At 41.2% G+C, this 25,946-nt stretch overlaps 1 protein-coding gene across 1 annotated transcript in view; it reads right to left on the bottom strand.

Annotated features, from left to right (window-relative positions):
• Nucleotides 1-12,866: 12,866 nt before the first annotated feature.
• The window catches only part of eve1 (even-skipped-like1), a 37,109-nt gene continuing 24,029 nt past the window's right edge, over nucleotides 12,867-25,946 (bottom strand). The window contains exons 3-4 of the mRNA XM_035397457.1: nucleotides 15,702-15,922; nucleotides 12,867-13,981 (exon numbers count right to left, since the gene is read on the bottom strand). Coding sequence (XP_035253348.1) covers nucleotides 13,523-13,981; nucleotides 15,702-15,922 — 680 coding nt within the window. The 3' untranslated portion in view covers nucleotides 12,867-13,522. The remainder of the gene's footprint in view (nucleotides 13,982-15,701; nucleotides 15,923-25,946) is intronic.

Here is a 25,946-nt window from a genome sequence, read left to right as displayed (position 1 = left end):
ATCTGTGAGTATGTGTCTGTATTTGAGCAGAAGCATGTTTGAGTATCTGCAGGCTTTCAGCTTTCACCTCCTCCCGTGACCAAATCCATATGTTCCTCGGTTCCTCTCTGCTGCTAAGCTTCAGAATTCTTATATCACTTTTACTACCTGCCTGTGCAAGAAACCACAAGGAAAATAAATCATTCCCAAACTCTGCTGCTCTATCATTTCTCTTTATTGGGATGTAGTTTTATATTACATAGATTAACTTATATCTAATCTTCAACCCATGACCTGCAACATTTTAGCTAACTGGAGTTTGGGAATATTTTATTTAGGAATATTTCTATTTATACTGTCTGTCAAATATAAATGGTGATTTCATTTGACAATATGTTATAATACATGTCATTTAAAGTTGGCCTGTTAGTACAGGATTTTGACTAACTTCATGTGCTACTGGTACAACCTCTGTCTGAATTACATATCCCAGACTACTCAAACCAGCCAATGAGTGACAAATCAAAACACAGGAATTGTGTATGCAGTTTGAAAATGTACATAGTATAATGACTAAAATATATAATAACATATAATGACTAATAGGCACAGTATCAAGTTGAAAGAAGTATTATCCCTTTGAAGAGTAGGTTTTTTCTTTAAGATTCCAAGTCAGTGCTCTAGAACTCCATTGCTTTCAAATACCAGTGCTAACTGTTACATCAGCATTAGAAAGTTCAGAGTTAAAAACACATTTTAAACACAGAGTTTAATCACACATTTGTGAAATTACACCTTAAAGGTTAAGTGTTGCATTTTCATTGCACAGTAGTATATGCAGATACAGTAATGCATTATACTGTATAATGTATATTGTATATTATGTACTGTATTTCACATTGACATCCCTAAAGCTCAGCAGATAATAGAAGTCAAAGTACATCCAGTTGTCTAAGAGCTGCATGGTGTTCCATGAACAAAATATATTTTTTCAAGTGTGAACATTTAACCTCATCTATGTACTGTGTAATATTAAACTAAATCTATGGCTGTAATTAGATGTTGATGCACACCATATGCTTAAGTAGTTTTGTTACTTGATGTTACTTAAGAACAAGGATAGTGCCCAAATTTATGTATTTATTTATTAATTTTTGATTCAGTTCAGAACCCGGACCTGTTCCTTTTTGTAAAAGCATAAGCAATCTGTAATTTCTCATTTTTTAATTACAGAGAAAATAGTTAATAAATAATAAATAAATAAAAACAAACAAAAGTAGGTACTTACATTCGCAGTCTTGCAGACAGGCGCGCGCTTCTCTCATATAGCTGGATGATCCCATTGCAACCTACGGCACCGCTGTAGCAGAAGCTAAATTTGACAAGTGTATTGCCTGACACGCGCAATAAATAATAGCGGTTTACTGGCTTGCAGTAGACCAAAGTATTCCTCTGTGCTTCTTGTGAAATCAGAATTTTTATTTAATGCAACAGAATGGTGTCATAGCTTAATATAGATTTCTGTCCTTTTTTGCATTTTATTGCAGTCATGCATCTCCAAAGCAACCGGCGCAATACTGCCAATGTTGAGTTCTGTTATGAACTGAATTCAAATAACACGGTCAATTCAAATTCTAAACTATAGAACTATATGAGTTTGACACAGAGCGTAGCATTATGAGCGTTAGTTTCATCAAGGCATTTAGAAGTGGTGTCTGCTTTTGACTTCATTTGAGTCGCAGGGTGCCATTAAATCAGTTTTGACAAAAAGAAAACTGCATATATGTATAGCTAAATGATTTGTACTGCAAAGGTTAGCTGCAAAGATTATTTTAAGTATAATTTTGTTAAGCACCTTTAATATCTATGTGTACGTTCTACTTTGAAAGAAAGTTGTTGAAAGTGTAGCATTTCTTTTAATTTAGGTAGGTCGCTAACAAAATGGCGAATGTATCGATTCGATTTAATTTGAAAGTATTGAGATAGGTCGCTTCAGAACTGAATTGTTTTAAAAAGTTCTTAATGATGATTCATAAAATATGTGAAACAGCATCAAGATTAACATAAGATCGTAAAATCATAAAAATGATATACATATAAACAGTGTTAAATATGATCACAGAGTTAACGTCGTTAGCCCTCCGAATCTCATGACGTTGTGGATTATAGGACAATACCGTTTCGGATGGATTGCAGTTGTATTTTACGCCACCAGGTGGCGGGTGTACATAATAATTGAGGCTCGATTCTGCGACGCTTCTCCACGTTTTTCGCCTGGTCTAGGAAGGGGGGCAAGAAAGAAAAAGTAACACTTTGCAATAAGGTCACTGGAATTGACATTAAGTAATGTAGTTGTTAACTGCTAACTACTGAAAAGTTAATATGTACAGCTATGCTAATTAATTTGTACATCATTAATTCATGTTAACAACTACATTAGCTATAATGCCCATTCAGATTGGGATTTAAAAAAAAAACAGTTAACGTATTTGTTAATGGTTAACTAATTATAAATTTGTCCTATGTTTTTGCCCATGTATAAATACTCGTGTTACTGATACATTAGTTAATGTAGCCTATTTGTTAAATACTAACTAAATGTCATGGCTAATTGCCGTATTTGTATATAATTAATTAATGTTAACTACATGAGTTAATGGCAATTCATGTGAACAGGCTGTAAAGTGTTACCAAAGTAAAATGATAAATTTGAACGGATATTTGTATGTCATTACTGTATTATTTCAGCTATCCCAATAACTCCATGTCCATCAGCTCACAGTCTCTCAAATATTTGCTGTGATCAGTCCAGCATATAGTTCCTTGTATTATTTTACAATACCACAATTACTACCACCTCCACCACCATAACGTACTACTTATACAGCATGTAATGTAAATGTATGTAATGTAAAATTTTCACGGTTTTTGTACAGTTGATATACCGTTCTATCACTAATTTCCGCAAAGATTAGCCATAGATTAGAATTATTGCTTTGCAGTGCAATAGTTAGATAGGCTACTTTAAGACACTGTTTTAATTATATGGATATCAACATACACATTATCGCAAGGCGCACAATAGTAAATCCACCAGTCATTTATTGATAGTATGGGCCGTACAGCCATTTAAAAAAATGTTATATTTATTTCAGGGTCCACGAGAGTCATTATCTACTGAATGGAATCCCTTTCACATGGAGGAAAAAAAAGAAAGAAATACAGAGCTTGGAAAAAAAATCTTGCAATTGCTGACTACAAGTCAGGTGTCCGTCTGTTTCCGTCCCTGACGCTTTATGAGGGCAGTCTGAATCACGCCGAGGGCCAGGGCCACTGTCTGGAGAGCCGCTCGTCTACCCTTTCCTTCAGATTAAATGGTAAATGGTAAATGCTAATGGTAGATTACATTTACGAAGAAATCGCCCCCTGGCTTGGAGAGCTTTGCCTACTGCGTGTAAAACACAAAAAAGAAGAGAAAGCTCCTCGAGGGATTAAACTGAAATGCAACTCAACTGTAAACTTTACAGTTTAAAAATAATATGAATTACAACCACCTTACTTAATGGAAGACGCTTGTATGACCTAATTCAAACGTGGTATGCAGCGGATAAACTAAATTAATCAATAGTTAATGTGATTAAACAGCCGGACATTTTTCTGTCACAACACACAAGAAAATGGTATCTCTCAATCCAGAAAATGCGCGTGTTGTAAAAATGGATTAAACAATAAAATGTATTTTCCTGCAATGATTTATAAAAAGAAACTCAGTTTTTTCGTTTTTGTAAAGCCTTCACTTACTTGATTTGATTGAATTGCTTTAATTAAGTATAAACTATGATTTTTTTTTTTAAAAAGCATAAAATAAGTAAAACAGTTAATATATATACATATATAGCATATAGGCATATATATGCTGTATAATAATAATTATTATTATTATTATTACAGCACAATAACAATGGTGACAGAATGAGTTCGTATGAGGTCCATAATGAGTGGAGCTTCTATGTGCTGAAATCACTGACGAGTAAGAACTGTTCAAAACACATTTTATTATATTTCTTCCTCGACAAATAAGCCATCAAATAAATAAAATGAAAATAATTAAATATTATTCTCTGTCCATAGTTCGGCAACACTATGATTCTCTCAAATCGGGGAAGTCCTTAGTAAAATAATATCTCTTATAATCGGCTGAAGCTCCATCAGTACAGGATACACGTCTAGGCAGAACACAGAAAGTTGTATTTACCAGTTGTATTTACATACAACTGGTAGCCTATCTGCCACTCAAAGATTTCCTGAAAGCTGTCGAAGCGCTACTTAAGCGGGGCCAGGCTGTCGGCGGATACTGCCGAACCACCATCAACCTGCGGATTCCGTTGGTGTTGAGGGAGAAACTGCAGTCAACAAACCACACCCAATACACCTACATTACCGTGATAAACCCGCCCGGCCAGGGTGGAGCAGACTGCGCGGCAGCCAGAACTGCCTTTATGGGCTGGTTGTTGTCCGCACAGAAGCAGATGACAAATTTACACGGTTGGGCTCCTACCGCCATTTACGGGTGGGATTCGCACATGGGCTCGCGCAGAGGTTTGCGGGCGCGTGAAAGGGAAATCCAAAGCGAGCTTCGGTGACAGGCCGCGAGGGAGGCTTAGCCCCGTCCCGGTCCTCAGGGCTTAGGGCTCACTCCGATTGTTTCGGTGGCGGCGGCGCTCCTGGATAGACAGCTGCAGCGGCGGCTTTCGGTAATCCGGGAGGGCTGGGCAAGGGTGTCGGGTTTCCATCTGGCCCACCCTGGGTGTGGCACATGTGGACAGAACGGATAATTGAACTGCGATACAGAGGCCCAAACTGTGCACGTCACATCGGGGGAATTCGCTTGGTGTCCTAGGACAGGTAGACCACTAGCTTGAAATAAGTGGAATATCCTCCTTTGTCTCCTGTACGGGACATGAGTCTGGTTAACCCCGAGATGGATTTATTCTACTATGCTGAAAGGTACCCTACAAAGGATATTAAATAAAAATGATGTAAATCATGTTTAAAAAAATATTTTCACAGCAACAAGTTTTTGTTAGCCAAGACACTTGTATTATGTCAGGAAATGTAAGTACTTAAACTTTTTTTTCTGTTGGGCAAGCAGCTCAGCTTCAGACCACTGACAACTCTGAGATTTCAGGGACAGGGGACTGAGATTACTTAGGTTTCCGAATCTCTTCCATAAACTTCACACACTCGGCCTCTGCAGACAGTCTATGGATATGCTCCTCCGAGTCCTTTACCATCTAGTTTAATACCTCAGCTGTAACCCACTCAACACATGGGGTTATTTGCTGTGGTAGATCGCTAATTAAATTTCTTTAACCATCCACTCTACCCCAGCTTTACACCTGCAGGCTGGCCAGAGTTTTTTAACCTTGCTTGCTTTTTAGAGTTCAGGCATGGCTTTTGCCGAGATTTCCTTCTGTTTCTCTGTAAAGCATTTTTGTGAGAGTTCTCTGTAAAAAGAGATAAATAAGTAAATAAATTTAACAGAATGTCCAGAATTGAGCTGTCTCTGCAACTTGCTGTTCTTCCACATTGAATGAATGTAGCTGATTCACCCAGCGCCATTCGTTTCTGAGCCAACCAAATCATAGTGTGCATGGCATCCCATAATTCTGTGCAAACTTCGCAACAATGAAGAGACTGGCTGAAGAGTTGCCATTTCCCTACAGCACGACAAGGACGACGGTAGCCATGCGAAAATTCGATCCAGAAGGGCCTGTCCAATCACAGCCTTTAACAACATTTCATCTGTGGCCAGGAACAGGAATACACACGCCCACCTTAATCAGCTGCTAACTGCCGGTGTGTTGGGTTATGGGGTCTTGAAAGTGTCCAACAGCAGAATAGCAGCAAGCTGTCAAATCCTAGGACTGTGGTAGCTTTACAGTGTCATATTTCAATCTGGATTTACATATTGACATGGTTTCCATACACAAGTTCAGCCATCACATGAGTCTGGAGCCCTGCCACCAGACTTCCTACTGTCTTCTCCTAGCTCTGGAGAACAAGGCCAAGTGCACCAAAATAGACTTAATGACATTTAAGCAGTTTAAATTCATTAGTAAACAAAGGATCTGCATATTTCCTCAACCTACTGCCTTTCAACTCAATAAAATTAATGGCACGTAAAAATGATAAGGGTTAAGCATTTACTTGCTAATTAGTCCATAAATGATCATCGATCGGTCTCCTCAGGAGGTAACTGTGCATTTCTGTAACCCTGCATTGCATTTACTGCTTTTCAGACTCTGATTCAACATAACTGTCACTGCGTACATTTCTCTGTATGTTATTGTACATTACACCATGACAAATCAGAGCTTAGAACAGTAACATCACCTGAATTCTCTCCCCTCAGGGCTGAAATACCCACTGTGCACCCAGGGGGCGCTGCCATGGATTTTGGGACCATATGAACTGCCATCCCATCACACCCCACCCCACCCAATCACACCCCATCACACCACACCCCACCCACCCAATCACACCCCATCCCACCCCATCACACCCCATCCCACCCAATCACACCCCATCCCACCCAATCACACCCCATCCCACCCAATCACACCCCATCACACCCCACCCACTCAATCACACCCCATCCCACCCCATCCCACCCCATCACAACCCATCCCATCACACCCCACCCACCCAATCACACCCCATCACACCCCACCCACCCAATCACACCCCACCCACCCAATCACACCCCATCCCACCCCATATGCTAAGGAATTCTGAGTAATGAACACACAATAACCTTGACTGAACGATACCGTCACTGTTCCACCACTACGCCCTTCCAGATAACTCACTCTGGGGTCGCCAGACGCCTGCTTTTTTATGTCAGTCCCAGTAATGGTTCTGTGAAATTGGTGTTTAACCAGTTGATAAAGGATTGTCTCTATCTTCCAGTATCTAGAGTAAACACAGCCGGCGAATCCCACACTTTCATCTCTTGCAACATCAAATGCGAGTGCGGGAGGGCGTTTTGTGCCTGTGTGCTCAGAGTGGCTCCAGCCTCTTTGTAAATTCACCTGTCCTGTCTTCGCGGCTGCTGAGAAATACGGTAGCAGCGCATAACTCAAACTGAAATAAAATTTATGAAGGCACGGTGACAGGAAAGCGTCCGGTCATCGTTTCTTCCTGTAGTTTGTAAAAAGATGGAGAGGGCTAATAACGCTGCTCTTAAAAGCCATCCAACTTACACGGTAGTCTCTCGGAAGAGAATAGACCGATGGGGACTTTTATACGGGATGAAGCGACCCAGTTGACCGCGCTCCGGAATGACTTCTGTACTTTCAGCTGATTCATTTCCAACTGCCATTGCAAGTGCTGAGCTCCCGTCCACCAGCGTCGTAATTACAGGTTACTGTAGATTTTATAACCATCTGGGTGAACCTAGAGGCTTTGATGTGTCCACACTCATAATTTGAGCTATTTACTATCTGGGGGCTCAGTCCAAGTCGCTGTGTGATTTGCGGCGTATGCAGACCGTTCTACAGCGCGAACTGCGTCTCCCACTGTGTAGATACTTTGAGCAAGAGGACAGAGAAAAAAAACATAACACAACATGTTTTATTTTCATTTGCTGCATTTTAATGAACATAAACGACTTTTCATGGTGCTCAAACCACTTACATTACATACACACATCGTGCACACGCTAATATTAAACATACAGCATCAAAAAACAAAAATAGATGTGATAAAAACAGTAAAAAATAAATTAATACTGCGATTCTTACCGTTTTTTTACGGTGGGTGTAAAACGCGTAAGTAAAATGTTACATGCAGCCAAAGGATCTATAATAAATATACCTGTGTATTTCTGATGATATGTTGTATGTCCCGAGTTAAAAAAAGGTTTATTGCTATTATGAGAAGCCACCCCTGTTTTTATATAGTAGGAAAAACAATTCTGGTGCTGAGGAGACTGTTGCCTGGATTAAAAATAGGGGATTTAACCAACAACCAAGCGGAATTTAATTAGTGAATTCAAACTCTTATCGCACTCCCATAAAAAGACAATTGATGAAGTGGGATGAACCCTGGCTGCCATAGTAACGTGGCACATCAGTTACGCTTCTACTCGGAAGGGGACGGTTGGATGGCGGTGGTGTTTTACACTGGTGGGCAGCGCGTGAGCAGAGCATGCTGGGAAGCGGAGGGGGTGGGGTGGGAGGGGGGGGGGGGGGGGGGGTGTGCAGACTGAGACATGTGTGGGCTTCGGGCCGTTGCTTCATTGTAAAGACAGTGGGTGGTGTTGTGGGAGCTGGGAGCAGTGCTCTCCGATTACAGTAGCTACCTGCCCATAAATGAGATCATTCCCTCCAGTTTTGCACACACAGAAGCAGCGTAGCGCAGGTAACGAAGGACACAGTAGAGTGCCTCACGTGCGTAAAAAACGCATTTTTTATCTGCTGCGCGAGCCATGTCACGTATCCGCGTGGGACTGGGATCGCTTTGGTGGTACATGCTGGCAGGGACCTTGATAATGTTTGACTTCTTAGATATGCCACTGAACACATCCCCTACTATATCTCAGTATTACTCAAGATTACACAAAACAAACTATAAACTGTTTGTCACCTACTTACACCACCAATGGTTTACACCAATCGTTGCACAGCACCAAACCAGCATTGGAACAGGCTAACCACGGCAAAGCATTTCACATATTGAATGTACTCCATGGACAGTGCCTTAGTGACTGAGGAGAAAAAGTATTTTGTGAATTTTAGGGTAAGTTTGGGGCTAATTAATTGAATTTATAAATAAATTGGGGCACCTGGACCCTGAAACTATGAAACCACAGCTGACCCTGAGGGTGATTCGATTTAATTTGCCCACTTTTTATTACTCTAACAAAACGTTCCAACACATTTACTAAAGTTTATTCTTCTTCTACACATTTTCACTGACTGGGCTGTTATTGATTGACAACACTAAAGTTTTTTTGTTTGTTTGTTATGATAAGGGGTTGTATTGGAAGTACCGTGATCCTCATTTAGAGATCGCATATGCCCAGAGTGTTTAAGACAAAATAAAACAACACACCACAGGTCTGATAATAAAAATATCTGGCATACCAAACAACAAGCCAGAGTCTTCCAAACTGCAGAGCTTGGACCCAGGCCCTGGTCTAGTCCTCATAAATGCATTTTATAGAGGATTTGTTTACACCATCATTTGACATACATCTATTTTATTGTGAAACAAGAAATCTTAACAATTTAGGACACAGCAATAACCATCATGCCCATAAGTCAAGTCCTTAAATGTAACTTCTCAGATGCTCTTTACAAGACAAATACCTTTAAGGAGTTGGGTCTGTTCACATAGTTCAAAGTCAAAATGCTCACAGCTCAACCATTGTTTAGTGTGGGTTACATTATTACAGCACCATGAGAGTTTTCATCTTTTAAAAGCAGTTGCTCAGTTCTTTCTTTTTTCTCAGGACATTCCTAAAGCCAGTATCACTACACAGCTCCACTACACAGGGCTGTCACCAGGGATTTTGGATCCCGTGAAAAGTTCTCACATTGGGCCCCACCACCCGAGAAGATCCCATGTTCTAATATTTTTGAGGGTCCTGTCAGTCAGGGCCCTTGGAATTGTCCTAATCTCAGTTGTGTTTCACAGTCATCCCCTTCCCCAGTGGCTTCCAAAATGGGTCCTTTGACTGCAGACCCGAATGCTTTTTATCTCACTGAAGCCAAACTGCCCGCACGCAAACGTGTATTTACGCATGGTAAGTATAGTTTTAAGGACAGGCCTATGCTCATCTGCAGTTGGTATGGATAACGAACCCCAGTGAAGCCCTACTCCAGCTGGTCACCTGCTGATGTTTAGTCTTCTGCCATAATTTGTCACTATTTTGGGCCTGAAAAGAAGACAGTGCTGTCTATAATGTTTATAATGACAGGACATAAATACAATTCTAACGTCAAAGCACAACAATTTAATTGACGGCCTGCGAACAGGCAGTCGGTGTCTGGGCTTACCGTCAGAGAACACAGGTGGCGGGTAACGGTAGCTATGACAATGGCTCGGGGCTTGTGATTTCCTTAAAACCACAATGGACACACAGTCGCAAATAATACTGCAAAACCGCATAGCATATGATTCATAATAATACTGCAAAACTGCACAGCATATGATTCATAATAATAGTGCATAACCGCATAGCATATGATTCATAATAATACTGCAAAACCGCATAGCATATGATTCAAAATAATACTGCAAAACTGCATAGAATATGATTCATAATAATACTGCATAACCGCATAGCATATGATTCATAATAATACTGCAAAACCGCATAGCATATGATTCAAAATAATACTGCAAAACTGCACAGAATATGATTCATAATAATACTGCATAACCGCATAGCATATGATTCATAATAATACTGCAAAACCGCATAGCATGATTCATAATAATACTGCAAAACCGCATAGAATATGATTCATAATAATACGGTTCAGAAGGCCAATACAGCACATTGCATACTGCACCATCCTCTTGTCTTTGGCCCATAAATGTTCCACCCATTTCTGTGCAATTAACAAGGCTAGACATTAAAATATAACATACTATTTTGTTACAGAATGCACAACTGTAGTTAAGGCATTGAACGGATGCCTCTTGGCCGCCAAGATACGGGAATCATTGTGCAACCATTGCTAAGAAATATATTTCTGCAAAGAAACAAGAAGGTTTATTTAAAAAAAAAAAAAATGTATTACTTATTTTGACAATGCATCTTTGACATTGTTATACTAATAAGCCCATCCACCCATTTATTTTAGTGGAGTGCGCAGATTCTCCAAAAAATAATTTTATTCCATAGATAGAGAAGGCGATCATGTTTCATAAATATTTTATTAATAAACATGTACAAATTCATGACATAAAGCATACAGCTCATCCATACAAATCAGATATAATTGTAAAATATTCTGGCACAGTGACGCTACATTGTTCTTTGTCCTGGTGAAAGACAACAGTGCAACTTTTTGCAAACTCATAAAATAACTCAAATATCAGCAAATAAACTTTAAATAACCTTTTCAGATTCTGTGACAGGATTTATTTTCAAATAAAGTGGGGAAACTATCAAGTTAATATTCAAACATTTACTCAGTAAAACATACTGCGTACATAACTGTATTGCATTATGTGCTGCATATGCGTTATTATTAAAGTATAAAAATTCCATGTAATTCTGACCATTTTCTAACCAGTTCTTCTAAAGTTAAGCTAATAAGGCACATCTAAGGTACAACTGCATTTTCACACAAAATAATTTACAGCCCAGTTTTAACAAATTACATTATCAAAGAAATATCTAAATATTGACACATAAGCAGCTTATTCTTGTACCTGAGTCCAACATTACGAGGCATGTGAGTGTGATTAACAAAACGCAACATTCATTCTCCGTGGTAGTTACACCAAGCCTAGCCAAAGACAGGGGATCCCACAAAACAACGGAAACACCCCAAGAACTTAACTTTGAGCGAAATCACCATCACAAAGGCAGGTAGACAGGTGAGTCACATTAAACTGCATGCTGATAAGCAGTATGTGTCAGTTAGCACTTTGACATGTGAGTTTCCATAGCAATGTGAGGCGACTAACAAAGGTCCAAAGAAGCCAAATAGTCAGTGCCCAAATTGCACATGCCCTGGTCTCAAAAACTACTAAATTATTTAATGCAACAAGGGAAAGTGTCAAAAACTATGTCAAGATATGCCAAACAGGAACAAAACGCATTGGAAAAGAGAGACAATGGTCCAAGCTGAAGTTCAACAGACAAGGACAGACAGACACTTAACAGGATAAGTTACTAAACACCCCAAAACTACAGCTTCAAAAATGACCATAGAGTTGAGTCAACAGCTCTGTGACCCCATTCTCAACAAAAACTGTAAGCTGTGAGATTCAAAGCTGGTATTAAAGCCCGGGGCCACCATTTGGAAACCGCTCACATTCCAGCTGAATGCACCAAGATGTGTAACCTGGTGTATGGAGCACAAAACCTGGCCCCCCGTGCAGTGGAAACGGATCCCAGACTGATGAGTCATCTCTTTCCCCTAGATTAGCAAAGGTTTACAACAGCCAAAGCAAGCCTTCAACCCACAGTGTCTGTTGCTAACTGTTAACTATGGTGGTGGATTTGTAATGGAATGGGCAGCCATCTCGTGGAGACACTGGGTCTGATGAAGAATATGAAGCCATTTTACATGACCAGGTGAACTCTATGGTACAAGCATTGTTCCATTATGATGTCCCCAAATTTCAAGATGATAACCCACCCCCCTTACACAGTCCCAAACCAATTCAAGAATGGTCTCATGAACACCAGAAATCAAAGGCTTTCATTAGCCTTCATGATCACCTGATCTGGACATCACCGAACCATCACAGGCAGCTCTGGAGCTCAAAGTGCTTCCACTTCCTTCATCCCTCAAAGAACCAGAGGCTTTCCTTGCTGAAGAATTATCCAATATCACACTACACACAGCTCAGAACTTGTATGACAGCATTTGAAGAAGGACTGAAGCTGTAGTTTGGCTCTACACCGGTGGTTCCCAATCCTGTTCCTGGAAATCTAACGTCCTGCAGGTTTTTACTCCAACCCTAACAAAGCTCACCTCATTCCACAGCTAGAGATCTACCATCCTGCAGGTTTTCAGTCCAACCCTAACAAATCACACCTCATTCAACAGCTAGAGATCATGTTGAGCTGCCAACCAGTAGAATCAGGTGTGACAAATTAGGGTTGGAATGAAAGCCTAAAGGATAGCAGATCCCCAGGAACAGGGTTGGAAAGCACTGCCCTACCCATTTTTATTTCCTGGATATCAATGTATTATTAGGTATTTCCATTATTTATCCAACCTCTGACCTACAGATCAAACCTAAACGTCCTTCTTTCATATTGCTATGGCATTTGAGGAAGCATTGTTTAAGTTCTATAACAGTGAAATGATTTAGCATTGCAATTTTATGGTAAATTATCAGAGAAGTTCCTCAGTCCTTTGCAGATAACCTGTTCTGGTAAAAAAAAGGACTGGTATGATTAGTTCTTTGTCTTTAAGATATTCTCTTTTGTACACAAACAACTACTGTTCTTTATAACAATTGTACTAATATAAAAGCAGAACAGGAAAATGATTTGCCTGTACTCACAGTAGGGAAGTTTTCTTTCCTTAACATTTGCCTTCTTAAACTACCTCACATAAAACCTCCATAATTAGCTCTATCACATGCTACATTTGGTTTGCAGCAAACAGTAGCTTTCCACACTTGCACTGGTACAAATAAATAACATTTAAACAAAGACAAGCACACATTTCATATCAAACTTCTTTCTCGCCAAAAAAAAGGAAGAAAAAACATCCTTAACGATTGGATGCAAGCTGGAAACTGTATGTACCAAAATTTGGCTTATCCCGAAAGAGAGCTAACGTTATTTGGGCAGGGGTGAATCTTCGGTCCTCTCCAGGGCGGTAACAGGGGCTTTGGGATTAGGAGAGGGTCTGAGCAGTGCCTCCCCCCTACTCTTGCGGAGGTGGTCCGGCCCCCAGTGCAGGCAGACTGCGCAGAGGCAGGTGGCGGGATGGTGCATCCCGTGGCCGGGGGGGTAGAGGGGGGGCTGTGGGAGGCTGCCCAGCAGCTCGTGTCGGGGGAAGGGGTGGTGGGGGAGGTGCAGAGGATCCAGGGGCCTCCCAAAATGGGCCGGAGGTGTAGGGGAGCCCCCCGGGCCCAGGTGGGCGTACAGGTGCAGCGGGATGGGCGGTAAGAAGGGGTACGGCAGACTGGCCGCCTGGCTCATCATGTAGGCGTAAACGTTGGGGTCCAGCGGGAGGGGCCAGCTCAGCGTGTGCCGCTGCCGTTTGTCCTTCATCCGACGGTTCTGGAACCACACCTGCGTTCCGAACGAGAAAAAGAACAGCGCTTAAGCCACACAGGCCTCATGCCTCAGCATCTGATCCAGTTAAATGCAAGCCTTGGTTTGGACTCCACTGGTTTTGATGATTCAAAACCAGTGGCAGGTTCTGAACTCCCCTGACTGTGTTTGTGAAGATAAAACGAATACATACACGAGTCTATTAGCACCTCAAAGTTAAGGATGTTGATTGAATCCAGGCCACAGGAGTAATAAACCTCTAATAGATAACCAGCCAACTGATGCTCAGCCTCTCAGAGATTAGAAGCCCAATGCATCAAAGAATTCACCACTGTCCCACATAACGGTACATTCACCTAACCAATGCGCTTATCCAGAACCTTTTCTCCCCACAGACAAATAGCTCACGTGCATCTACAGGCGTTGACCTGTTCCTGTAGATTCTTCACATCAGACACCCTCAATTTCATAACCACGGCACGGATGTGCTGTTCCGTGAGCGCAGACCGCTCTGGCCTGTGCGCCAGCCCTGGTGCACACGCTCCTGTTATAATCCTGTATATCCTACTTGCTGTATTGCAGGACTCGTGATACCTACAGTCAGCCTCCAGTAGTGTGCTGCTGCTCTGTGGCTGTTCTGCTCTAATGACAAAACACCATCTCCATATTATTAGCAGATTAAAGTGTACTATATCTGTGGTAACCAACCCTTTTCCTGGAGATCTGCCATCCTGTAGGGATTTCATTTCAACCCTAATTTGGCACATCTGACTCTACTAATTAGCAGCTCAATGAGATATCTACTTGTTGAACAAGGTGTCCTTTGTTAGGGTTGGAGTGAAAACCTACAGGATGGTAGATCTCTAGCTGTTGAGTGAGGTGTGCTTTGTTAGGGATGGATTGAAATGCTACAGGATGGCAGAACAGGGAAGGTCTGGTTACCCCTGTACTAAATAGTAATGTTTTTCATTACATGAATACATGCACTGCATTTCACAGGCTGCAGTGTCACGCCGTGGCAAAGGAACCGGCTAGCACACGTCAGGTGGAGCACTGCCACTCCATCCTGGAGCAAGGAACTGAACAGCTGCAGTATAATATCCACATACATGAACGAACAGTACAAACCAGTTTCTGCTAAGAGTAAGTACAACTGGCAGAGCAAATACAATGTGTAAAATTAATAAGAAAACAATGAATTAATCAATGACTTACTTTGAGCAAAACCTTTGGGACAGCCTTTTTGAAAACTCATAAAATACATTTCTTAAAATAATTAACTGCTTGATGAATCTACTGCTGGTAATGATCGAATGCCCATGTGCACTTATGGACAGGGGAAAGTACTGCCACTTCCAGCACAGCAAACACAAAGTCTGCAAGTGGCATTTTCAGAATCACCAGGTTGTACAAAACTGCCACCAATTCAATATCTTCAATTACTATTTAACATGAAAGTTTAATCACAGGGGGCAGTGGAATATAACGACGAGGGTCAATTCCCATCAAGGACAATGCCGTCACGTCCTTGACCGACGTGCACAATCTGAATTGCTTCAGTATATAGGCTATACACCGCTATATAAATGGATGCTATGTCAAAAATGTGTAAGTCGCTCTGGATAAGAGCGATACACTTACTGCCTGTTAAACGTCAGCAATGCACTCATTTGCTGGTTTACACAACCGTTCAAAATACAGACTATAAAGGGCACTTGCTTAAAGGTCTGTAGCCTACCTTTATGGTCGTCTCTGGAAGGTTCAACGCAGCAGCCAACTCGCATCTTCTGGGCCTGGACACATAGCTCTCAGTGCAATACTCCTGCTCGAGGCGGGACAGTTGTTCCCGGGTGAAAGCGGTTCGGTGGCGTCGGTGGTCTCCGCTCGGGAAGCACGGTTTGTCCGGCCCTTTTTCGCTCCCTGAGTGAAGGGTTTTGGAAATTGGCGGCTCCCTATCTTCTGTCAGCGGAAGAAAATCGCAAGCATTACTGTGTGTGCTGTGGACATAGTTTAAAAAAGGAAATGTGTTCACATGACAGCATGCTCAATGTAAACACTCAGGCTACACAAGATAGCATATATATAGACAGAAGTTTGTCACTGAACTAAAGATCAGATACTGCTAACTTAGACCCATGTCACTGGCCATAGTGGAACTGGAATTTCGCAGGTCGGTATTCAATCCAACCGCCATGCGTATACGGTTAACGAATTAGGCAAGTATCAAGCCACATTTAGCCTATATCTCCCGAAACAAGTTTAAAAATAAGTAAATAAAAAATAAAAAAAGAACTGCATGTATGGTGACCATACTGTGAAGCAAAGGAAATAACCTAAATGAGGTTGGAAAAAAGACATCTTACGCATTCAGACAGGAATGCAAACTATTAAATAAAAAGCCGTATTGAAATATTAAAATATTGTATTTGCCTTGGAATTAGATTCAAATAATATCTTTCTGTGAATATAAAATCAAAACAACCCAAGCAATAAGAAATAGACCACATGGGCAAAATTAAAACCATAGCCTACTTACGCATATTGTGTGGATATCTTTGTCATCAACTCGTTACTGATCATATATTCCAGTCCGTGGGGGAAATCACAGAGTCGGTTTTATATTTTCTCCAATATCGGCCGTTTTCTCCAGGGAATTCGTTCTCAGAATCGACCCGACGGTGATTTAAAGCAATAAAGAGACGTCTTGATATCAGGATTCTCAAGGGAACCAGAAAGTCGCAGGTATACCGTCCTTAGTAGCGATGCCCAGGCAACTCTTGACCTAAATTCGCTCGCAGCAAACCTGATTGGTTTCCGCTATAACGCCAGCGCCTCCCCTAGTTCGCTCCTTTATATATCACACGTTTCCCCGTCTTCGCTAATGAGAGACACGGTCTATCCGCCAAGGCGCCGCCCGGGCGCACCAAGAGACGGAGGTGTTAACTTGTTTAAGGTCGCAGACCTGCCGTCTTTGTACTTTTGTTATGGAGAATTAAAGCAAACCTCCCTTTCTTCACTGTCACAGAAGCTAGTCCAGAGAGATAAACCAACTCCTATTGCTCAGTGTCGTTTGATGTTTGTATTTTGGAAGTCAATCATTAGACATCTAATGTCTGGATTGTACGTCACACACACACACACACACACACACACACCAACAAACAAACACACACTCACACACAGTTTTCGGTCGGCTGGGCAGTTATGCCCACAACCCCATGCCGACGCTCGGCCTAAGAATGGATTTTTTAACAAAATGACAATTCGACAGTTACAACACATCTTTGCCAGTGCCACAGTCTGCTATTGTGAAGGGCCTCTGTATGCAATTACAACCGACGCGATCTGTAGATCCCTTTGATCTATATCAGTCAAGTATAATTGCAGCGCCTTGAACAGAAAAGCTTTTCGATAGTTCATTACAGCAGAAGGCAAGAAAACTATCTATTTCAATCTGTAAACTTAATAACCTTAATATCAAAAGGTGGTCGAAGGTACTGAATTCAGTTTGTGATTTATAAGTTTTTAAGATAATTGCACTGCACGAAGCTCCTCATAACCAGCAATATCACACACACACGCACGCACGCACGCACGCACACACAGACACACACACATACACACACATCGACACAGGAAGCAGCGCGGTACACCCACCTAGGATGAGAAGCTGTTCCATCGCTATTAGGGATGACCAATTAACTTGACTGAAGTCAAAACTCTCCATAACACTTTAGCTACATTATACCATGCAGAACAAACTAAGGCAAAATACAGCAAAATATTGCACGAAATATGTTTTGTGATAGCCATCTTGCCCAAGGCCTGCGGTTGAAAACAAGCCAGTTCTGCCACATTTACAGCAATGTTGTTGATTAATGCGCCCTGTCCCACTAAAATACAAACTTTTAAATAAAATAAAAATCGTTCGTTTTAAGGTTTGGTTAACGGATGAAATATTGCATGAGATTACGTTCAAATGTTAATAGCTTCTGACTATTCAGTAGCCTACAATTACCAGTCTGCCATAACTTTTTAGGACACAGCCGTCGATTGCCGGGGTGTAGAACGTTCTGAAGTGTTAGTAAAGCTTGGGAACCGCGTTTTCGTTCATATGGGAATATAGGAAGCGTCAGTTGCCGATCGCTCTGCAAATTAGTTGTCTGTAAAGACCAAAGCGTGGCCCCCGGGGATGCCATACACGTAATGGCAGGACGACTGCGCCACTTTTGTCTCACTCTTCAGCACCAATAAACGTTACAGCCCAGTGTTCCCTGGACACAGCAAGCAGGAAGAGCCGCAGCGCGTGGGGGTGCGCCATGGACGGGTGTGGCCAGTTACTGAACTGTAGTCGAGAGCACGTGGTTCAGCAGGCGACATGGCAAGACACAGGGAATCAGAGCAATGTATCTTTGTAAAGATGTTTCCTATAGCCTATTGTTAAACAGCATCGCTTTGATACCATCGCACTGGTGCAATTAATGTCTGGCTGTATGCGACTTCGCAGAGAGTTGTACCAATGAGAGATGCTTTCATTTAAACAATAGGTCTTAAAACTGTTTATTGTGTGTGTGTGTGTGTGTCACAACGTTAATTGTTACAATAAATACAAGACCTATTCATACAAAACTCTATTATTATGCAACCACTTGTCTTCCTTTATTAGTCTTATTGGAGAATGACTGAATATATTTAAGGGAAACACAACTGAACGCCAGTGGTTCCTGTTATTGTGTCTCTCCATGACAGAACACACCTATGGGTTATATTATGGAATAACAGTATTCTGCGTGCACGCGCACCCACCGGTACGCACATTGCAGTGATAAAATAAAATAGAAGTTCACTAATAATATGTGTGACAATATAATAGCATAGCGTGTTGGGCAGACTCCCAGTGTCCTAGGTCCAAATATGGACTTCAGGATTACCAGAAGGGAGGCTGGCCAAGTTTGAGCCCAGTTCCAATACTTACTCCTACATTTTGCGACGTAGGCTACACAGCACACAATCCGTTTAAACATTACATTACATTTGGCAGACGCTTTCATCCAAAGCGACGTACAAAAAGTGCATTTCATGGTCATAGACAACTACTAAACACAGGTTCAGTAAGATACAATACTTATTTTGTACAGCTATTTCTAGCCAAGAACACAGTTTAGTTCACACAGTGAACACTCAAACAGACTGATGTTCACTAAAGCAGCCATGGTTAAGGGTTCTGCTCGAGGCGACAAAATATCTTTAACAAACTGACTTGGATTTTAAAAACACACCCGATTACAATTTATCAAGTTCAACTTATCATTTAGACAAGTAGTACCAGAAACATGCACATGAAACAGTATCTTTTTTGGCGCCTTCACACAAATGATTTATTTTCAGAGCATAAAAAACATCGGCCTATATTGTTTATCATACGCATCGCAAGATGGACACAGGGGCTAAAATAGATGGGCTGGAGGTAGGCTACCCAGAAAGCAACTCTTCGGGAAGACAAGACGTTCTGTTTTTTTTTTTATTGGTTCAGCTGTAACGTTACGGAAAAGAACGTTTTATTGCTCCAAAAAAGTTGGTGACTGGTCACTTGTCACATATAAGACTTACGGACAGCGTCATGATTGATATCCTATAGTCCTAATATATTCGTGAAAAAGCAGAGCGGATGATGTATTTCAACAACATGTTCGTGATTTAATTGCCTGCGAAGCTCAGCAAGCTCATATTGCGACACCGCGTCATCAAAAAGAGTCACCCACACATATTCACAATCCATGTCACTGAGGTCTTGCATCACTGAAATACTGCGCATGTTCGGTGCTAATTAAACACCAGACCATTATATGAGACCAACGTGGATTAGATGCACTGTATTGCGATAGAATATGCTCTATGAGAGTTGATTTTTTATACGGACCATGAGGGGAAAAACTCCGAAAACTGTTTTTACTGTTACTGTCGTGTGCCAAGGCTTCAATGCCCCGCCCAAAGCCATCTTTCCAATAAAAATATAATTATCCATCTTGGGAGTGGCCGATCTGGCAATCCGGGCGCATGTTTCATCCGGCTGGCCAAAAACGTCTCGTGCGTACACCGTTTGAAAGGTACGCACGTCTATAACGGGGCTCTGGCTCGCCAATATCCTGCCATGTAGATAATCCATCTCACACACGGGACCAAATTAGTATAAAACAGGCTGTGGTCTGCATACATTACAATGGGTGTCTATTATTCTGAATAAATAAATTATATATAGGCTCGCTCTCAGACAGACAGACACACACACACACACCTTTTTAATTTCAGAAAATGTGCCTTTCATGAAATTATGCCACCTAAGATATTACACTGGATATTGAATTCAGTACAATCAAGCTTGCCGTATAGGATTTTGTCTGATGGGAAAGGCTACCGAAGAGTTTTCGAAACTAAATGAATTGTTTTACATATAAAACAAAACGGGAGCACAAGGAAAGGATCCAAACACGTTTTTTATTTTGTATTCTTCTACATTTGAAAGTATTTAAAAATGAATTCCAAATACTATTGCGGACAAATGATATATACATTTGCTCTTTTATGAATAATGTAAACGGTTTTCGAATTTAAATTTGAAATTTCACGAATGGTTCAAACATTTTAAATGAAAGTAGGCTGAGTCTTCTGTTCTTCTGAAACTTGGCATTGATTCTCATATTTTCAGTTTAATTCCATAACGTTGAAAAACTGGGTTAACTACCGCTTCATTTATGTAATTTTGCATTCAGCATACCTCGACTTTGCAACTTTAAGAAAATACGTTTCCTACTCGCGGACACACCTCACGTACAGTACTCTTAAAATGGAAATACCATTAAAACAGAAATAAAGCGCAACGCTTTGCTTCACCGAAAAAATGAGTAAATATGTTGCTAAAACTACAGCACCATCTTCATATGAAAAAATCTTACAGGCAGTATTTTTTTCAGACGATTTTGTATGGGTTTACAAATTAAGAAAGAAAACAACTGATAACTGTAAATGAAATATATTCCTTTACACCTGAAAACATATTTTCTGTCTATGATTAAACGGCTTTTCATGAGCAATTACTAAAATATTAATACTTCCTGTAATATAGAATTATACCGCTATGACAGTGTACATTTTAATATTTATTGTACACAAAATGAACTGCCGTTAGAAGATGAACTAAAAAGAGTTTCAAACCGAATTGCAAGCTAAAAAAATTAAATGAGACAAAAAAGTCAACAAACATGTTTAATTTACATTATTAATGGATCACATCAACGACTTGCTGCTTCTCCTTCATTAAAATGGAAAGAATATGCGTATTTCTGAAATACGTAGATTATGGTGACCGCTCCCTAGCCTGAGCCGCATTTTCAGATTGATCGGTAACTGTCCTGCTCTGTCACTGTTTGAGCACAAAGCACTGTGCGCTGCTCTATCACTGTGTTTGAGCACAAAGCACTGTACACTGCTCTGCTCTGACACTGTGTTTGAGCACAAAGCACTGTACACTGCTCTGCTCTGTCACTGTGTTTAAGCACAAAGCACTGTACACTGCTCTATCACTGTGTTTGAGCACAAAGCACTGTACACTGCGCTATCACTGTGTTTGAGCACAAAGCACTGTACACTGCGCTATCACTGTGTTTGAGCACAAAGTACTGTACACTGCGCTATCACTGTGTTTGAGCACAAAGCACTGTACACTGCTCTATCACTGTGTTTGAGCACAAAGCACTGTACACTGCTCTGCTCTGTCACTGTGTTTGAGCACAAAGCACTGTGCGCTGCTCTGTCACTGTGTTTGAGCACAAAGCACTGTACACTGCTCTGCTCTGTCACTGTGTTTGAGCACAAAGCACTGTACACTGCGCTATCACTGTGTTTGAGCACAAAGCACTGTACACTGTTCTATCACTGTGTTTGAGCACAAAGCACTGTACACTGCTCTGCTCTGTCACTGTGTTTGAGCACAAAGCACTGTGCGCTGCTCTGTCACTGTGTTTGAGCACAAAGCACTGTACACTGCTCTGCTCTGACACTGTGTTTGAGCACAAAGCACTGTTACACTGCTCTGTCACTGTGTTTGAGCACAAAGCACTGTACACTGTTCTGCTCTGTCACTGTGTTTGAGCACAAAGCACTGTACACTGCTCTGTCACTGTGTTTGAGCACAAAGCACTGTACACTGCTCTGCTCTGACACTGTGTTTGAGCACAAAGCACTGTACACTGCTCTGCTCTGTCACTGTGTTTGAGCACAAAGCACTATTACACTGCTCTGCTCTGTCACTGTGTTTGAGCACAAAGCACTGTACACTGCTCTATCACTGTGTTTGAGCACAAAGCACTGTGCGCTGCTCTGTCACTGTGTTTGAGCACAAAGCACTGTACACTGCTCTATCACTGTGTTTGAGCACAAAGCACTGTGCGCTGCTCTGTCACTGTGTTTGAGCACAAAGCACTGTGCGCTGCTCTGTCACTGTGTTTGAGCACAAAGCACTGTACACTGCTCTATCACTGTGTTTGAGCACAAAGCACTGTACACTACTCTGCTCTGTCACTGTGTTTGAGCACAAAGCACTGTATACTGCTCTATCACTGTGTTTGAGCACAAAGCACTGTACACTGCTCTGCTCTGTCACTGTGTTTGAGCACAAAGCACTGTACACTGCTCTGCTCTGTCACTGTGTTTGAGCACAAAGCACTGTACACTGCTCTGTCACTGTGTTTGAGCACAAAGCACTGTACACTGCTCTGCTCTGTCACTGTGTTTGAGCACAAAGCACTATTACACTGCTCTGCTCTGTCACTGTGTTTGAGCACAAAGCACTGTACACTGCTCTATCACTGTGTTTGAGCACAAAGCACTATTACACTGCTCTGCTCTGTCACTGTGTTTGAGCACAAAGCACTGTACACTGCTCTATCACTGTGTTTGAGCACAAAGCACTGTGCGCTGCTCTGTCACTGTGTTTGAGCACAAAGCACTGTACACTGCTCTGCTCTGTCACTGTGTTTGAGCACAAAGCACTGTACACTGCTCTGCTCTGTCACTGTGTTTGAGCACAAAGCACTGTACACTGCTCTGCTCTGTCACTGTGTTTGAGCACAAAGCACTGTACGCTGCTCTGCTCTGTCACTGTTTTATCAATCCACCACCTACCGTCACTGTTCAAGCCATCACTCTCAGTGCTAGCAGGCAAGATCACTGTTTCAAGATACCGTTTTTTGGGGGGCTTATCACATATAGAAGAACACAAAGCTAATTTATCCGTGAAGAGGTGATAACCCTTCAGATTCACTGCTCCAGATGTTTATCTCTCTCCCAGAGCCACACTACACATCTCAGGCTTCAGAACCATTTTATGGCTTTTTTCAAAGATGATGTGGTTTCGGTGCAGAGCCAGAACAGACTAGCTGCTCACTGTCTTCCTTGGGAAAGTTAACTATAGATATAGATTTTAACTACAGATAGCTGCACAGAATGAGTAGCATGTTTTGAAAATGATTATGATGGACAGAAGTGACTCAATTAAAATGTATGCATCAGATGGCTTACTCCAGGAGTCACATGTTGCAGATATGGTAGGCTAATGAGTAGCCTACATATTAGCCTACCATAGTGAACAAACAACAAAGGCACAGTATTTTGAAAGTCTTTATGATTTGTCAATGTGCCAACTGACAATATAAGAAGTCACTGAAAGTAAACAGTTTTTGATCCATCAAATAACAAGCACACAGCTTGCATGAGTGAGTATTTGTGTGTGACCTGGATTTTCAACAGGGGGTCCTTGGTCAAACCTTATATGCAATTATATGCATAGAGTTGGGAAAATATTTTTAAATATCAATAAAATCTCAAATATAGGCCTTTTAACTTATGATGGGGATCCCCTGGATGATTTGAGCCTGGGGGGTATGGCCATGCTGGTGTATGACATATATGGCCATGAAATGCTACTAACAAGTGCTTCCAATCTTGGGTACAGTCTACTGCTGGGTGTGCTACTGGTGGGTACTGTCTGCAATGCTATGAGTCAAAACACAGTTTCAGCTGATAGGAACCTCACTCTAATCTCACACTAACCATTACGAGTAGCTATGCAACCAGTCTTAGGGCATATACATCTCTCCACAAATAATTAATTATGTCCTACCAATTTCTGATTAGTGATTGAGAAGGATACATCAGAAGTGAAATGTCACAGGTTGCTAGAAACTGAGAGGGTGAATTTGTTCAGCTGTAGAGAGAATGCATGTTTAGCCAGCTTCCCTGAGAGAAAAGACAGAACACAAATATTGAAAATGGAAAGGACTCTTCACCTGTGTATTATTTACTCAGTGAAAATGTTCAGTTGGTACCAGGCAGTATATGGGGCAGTGCTGCATGTTTACTTTTGGTGTGTGGCACAGGAACTGTGATGCCGACTAGCTGCTAGCTGACTGGCAGCGGAGGACAGATTTGATTCTGCTGGATTGCGTTTATCTCTCTGGTTTAGGTGTGTTCTTTGCACCCAGCTCTTCTGGGTGGTAGTTAGGCTATACACTGTTAATAGATTGTTTTAACAATTTACGCTTCTCTTTCATTAAAATGGAAAGAACATGCGGATTTCTGAAATGCTCAGATTGTGATGACCGCTCCATAGCCCGAGCCGCGCAGATTGTGATGACCGCTCCATAGCCCGAGCCGCGCAGATTGTGATGACCGCTCCATAGCCCGAGCCGCATTTTCAGATTGATCGGTAACTGGGACAGCCAGCACCGCTCAGCGGCACCCAAACGGGCTCTGTCACAGTTTTTATAAAGGCGCTGCGAGTAGTTCATGTAGGCCTATTTCTGTTCTAGCCTACATCAATGACACATCAACGTTTCAAATAACTATAATAGAGTTATACATAAACATATACAGCAACCCCCCCGGCCTCTCCCTCACAGGCCTGTACTGAAGAAGCCAACCATCACCCAGAAGAGCTGGGTGCACAGAACACAATTTTAGTGCAGACTGTGGTCACGGCAAAACATAAAACAGATTTTTCTGTTCAACTGGTTGCTTTGGGTAAAAGTAGGAGGTGACATCACTTAGTAATATTTTGTTTGGCCAACTGGCCGACTGGGAATTTCGTGGTACGCTTCCTGCTTTTTAATTTCTTCTGGGATTAGACGACTAGAAGGAATACACATCAATCCAGCCCAGACGGCACAATGACTTGGTTTTCATACTGTATTTAAGGACAAGGAAATTAAGAAGACTTTCAACAGTCTTGACCGTAACACGACAACATAAAAAATTAACAGAAAACAAACTGTTAAAAAAGAGTTGACAACATGCTTAGCAACGAGGCTAAACTGGTGATTTCCCAAAAAATAATAGTAAATAAAAAATAAATATATTATGTCGATTTTGTTTTTAAAAATTGCTGCGTTTTTAATATAGTAATTATTTTTTATGGTTATACACTGATACCCCCTTCCTTTGGAGAAGATCTGTGGAAATAGTTTGATCATCATTTTGCCATTTTGGTGTGAGGCCAATTATGGTAAGTGACAATTTCTTGGCAACTGATAATTTGAAAAATGAGTTCTTTCATACCTGTGAACGTTTTGTTTTCCTTTAGGCATTAAATATAATTAAATATTATTAACACCCATGAGCTTTTGTATTATGACATTACACTTTACATAGGTGTTTGTGGTTTTGCTGTACAGGGAGAATATTTTATTTACCTGAAAGGTGGACAGTTTCTGTGGTTCCCCCAGTTTTTGTTAACTGTCCTGTGTCAATTTCTCTCATGGAACAACAGCACACTGTCCCGCGTTCCGACGTTTTTTAAAAATGGCAAACTTTCTATATATGAAATGAATTTACCAGTGAACTGCGACTATTTGTTTTATAGTCTGTAAAGATGAAGGATACCACACACCTTACAATGAAAACATTAAGCAAACTATATATATCTGAAAAA

The sequence above is a fragment of the Anguilla anguilla genome, chromosome 17 (genome assembly GCF_013347855.1).
Source record: "Anguilla anguilla isolate fAngAng1 chromosome 17, fAngAng1.pri, whole genome shotgun sequence".
NCBI classification, from domain to species: Eukaryota; Metazoa; Chordata; class Actinopteri; order Anguilliformes; family Anguillidae; genus Anguilla; species Anguilla anguilla.
The sequence above is the reverse complement of the archived record's forward strand: the minus strand, read 5'-3'. Positions and strand labels throughout refer to the sequence as shown.